General features: G+C 34.3%; 1 protein-coding gene across 2 annotated transcripts in view; it reads right to left on the bottom strand.

Moving 5' to 3' along the window:
* LOC107629287 (syndetin) overlaps positions 1-1,393 on the bottom strand; it is a 12,630-nt gene that overhangs the window by 8,840 nt on the left and 2,397 nt on the right. The window contains exons 3-6 of one of the 2 annotated variants that reach the window (XM_016332036.2): positions 1,204-1,278; positions 817-895; positions 327-391; positions 152-241 (exon numbers count right to left, since the gene is read on the bottom strand). In XM_016332036.2, the coding sequence (XP_016187522.1) occupies positions 152-241; positions 327-391; positions 817-895; positions 1,204-1,278 (309 nt within the window). Of the gene's footprint in view, positions 1-151; positions 242-326; positions 392-816; positions 896-1,203; positions 1,279-1,393 lie in introns of those variants that run through there. The other variant, XM_016332037.2, reaches the window with a different exon arrangement.

Here is a 1,393-nt window from a genome sequence, read left to right as displayed (position 1 = left end):
AGGAAAAGGTGTCCTTGGCTAAATTACATTTATTTCCCCACAATCAATTCATGAATAACATGAAAATCAGTTTTGACAGTACATCATAGAACAATGTCATGAAAATAGGGAAAATTTAAGCACAAGCATTTTATAAAAGAGAGAAATATACCAGAAGTGCTTGTTTCTTTTTTGAATGTGAATTCACAATGAGATCCCTTGAAACCTCATTCATAGATGAGGTCAAATGTCTTCTTCCATTCTGCAAACCATTAAAAAAATAGAGTAAAGGACATAGAGAGCATTAGAGCAACAGTAATATTTGCTGACACCGTCATGATACTTACCATGCATATGACATTTGCAATTCTCAAGTCTTTTTCTAATTCTCTGACCAAATCCATCCCCTTCACTGACCAAAAGTAAGTATCAGCTTCTTAGCCAAAAAAATCACAATAAACAAAATCATCCAAAGACGGAACTAGCATTGCTTGCACCCAACTTCAAAATTTGTCAATGAACTTAGACAAAGAATGTTGATTATTTAAACCAGAAATGATACGCCATACTTCCAAATATATTAACTCATTAATTATAGAAATAGGATTCAAACATTATCTGGTCAACCAACAAGCTATTGACTTATTTATACAAGAATCTATCCGATACCCAGGAAAATCAACAACCAATAACCCCAAAATAAGCAAATGTGAGTGTACAACAGAAAAGAAATGCAAAACAATATTTATGTCATGCATGGTTGATGTACTGCAAGTCTATAACTTGCACATAGAAGGTGACCAAATTCTCTAAATTCAACTCGAGTCTTGATCTTACCCATTACTTCATGATGCTGCATAACATGCCGAGATAAACGTTCTGCTACTCTGTCCAGTTGTGCTAATCTAAGGGCAGCCTATATGAAAGAGGTCAAAGCACCTTGTTAGGGGAATTCATAACATGTAATGGAACTAACTCAATGGACTAACAAGAATCACACAGAGAATAATAACAATAATCATGATAGTGAAACCAAACTAAGAAAAACCGCAATAATCATGAAACAGCAATTTTCCGCGAGCTGATAATCATATGATGGATGCCTTATTTTTTGTTGAACAGAAGAATGACATAACACAGGACCCATAGAACGATTCCCCCCTTAAAGATAAGAAAGAGTTAAGCATACCCCAAAACAGCAGGATTGGAAAACATGAACTATACCTGTTTTTCTAAATATGTAAGCTCGTCATCTTCAGCTGGAGTGTGCTCTAGAACATGCTTAATTGGGTCAAAATCCTGTATAGAAGTTTATATAAATATTTTAGTGGACATTTGCACAAAACTCACTCACCTTGTAGTGATGATGTACAAATGCAGGTAAATTTTGAATAATCCAATTAAACATGAGAAT

This window comes from Arachis ipaensis, chromosome B03 (genome assembly GCF_000816755.2).
Source record: "Arachis ipaensis cultivar K30076 chromosome B03, Araip1.1, whole genome shotgun sequence".
Lineage (NCBI taxonomy): Eukaryota > Viridiplantae > Streptophyta > Magnoliopsida > Fabales > Fabaceae > Arachis > Arachis ipaensis.
This window is presented reverse-complemented; position numbering and strand designations above follow the sequence as displayed.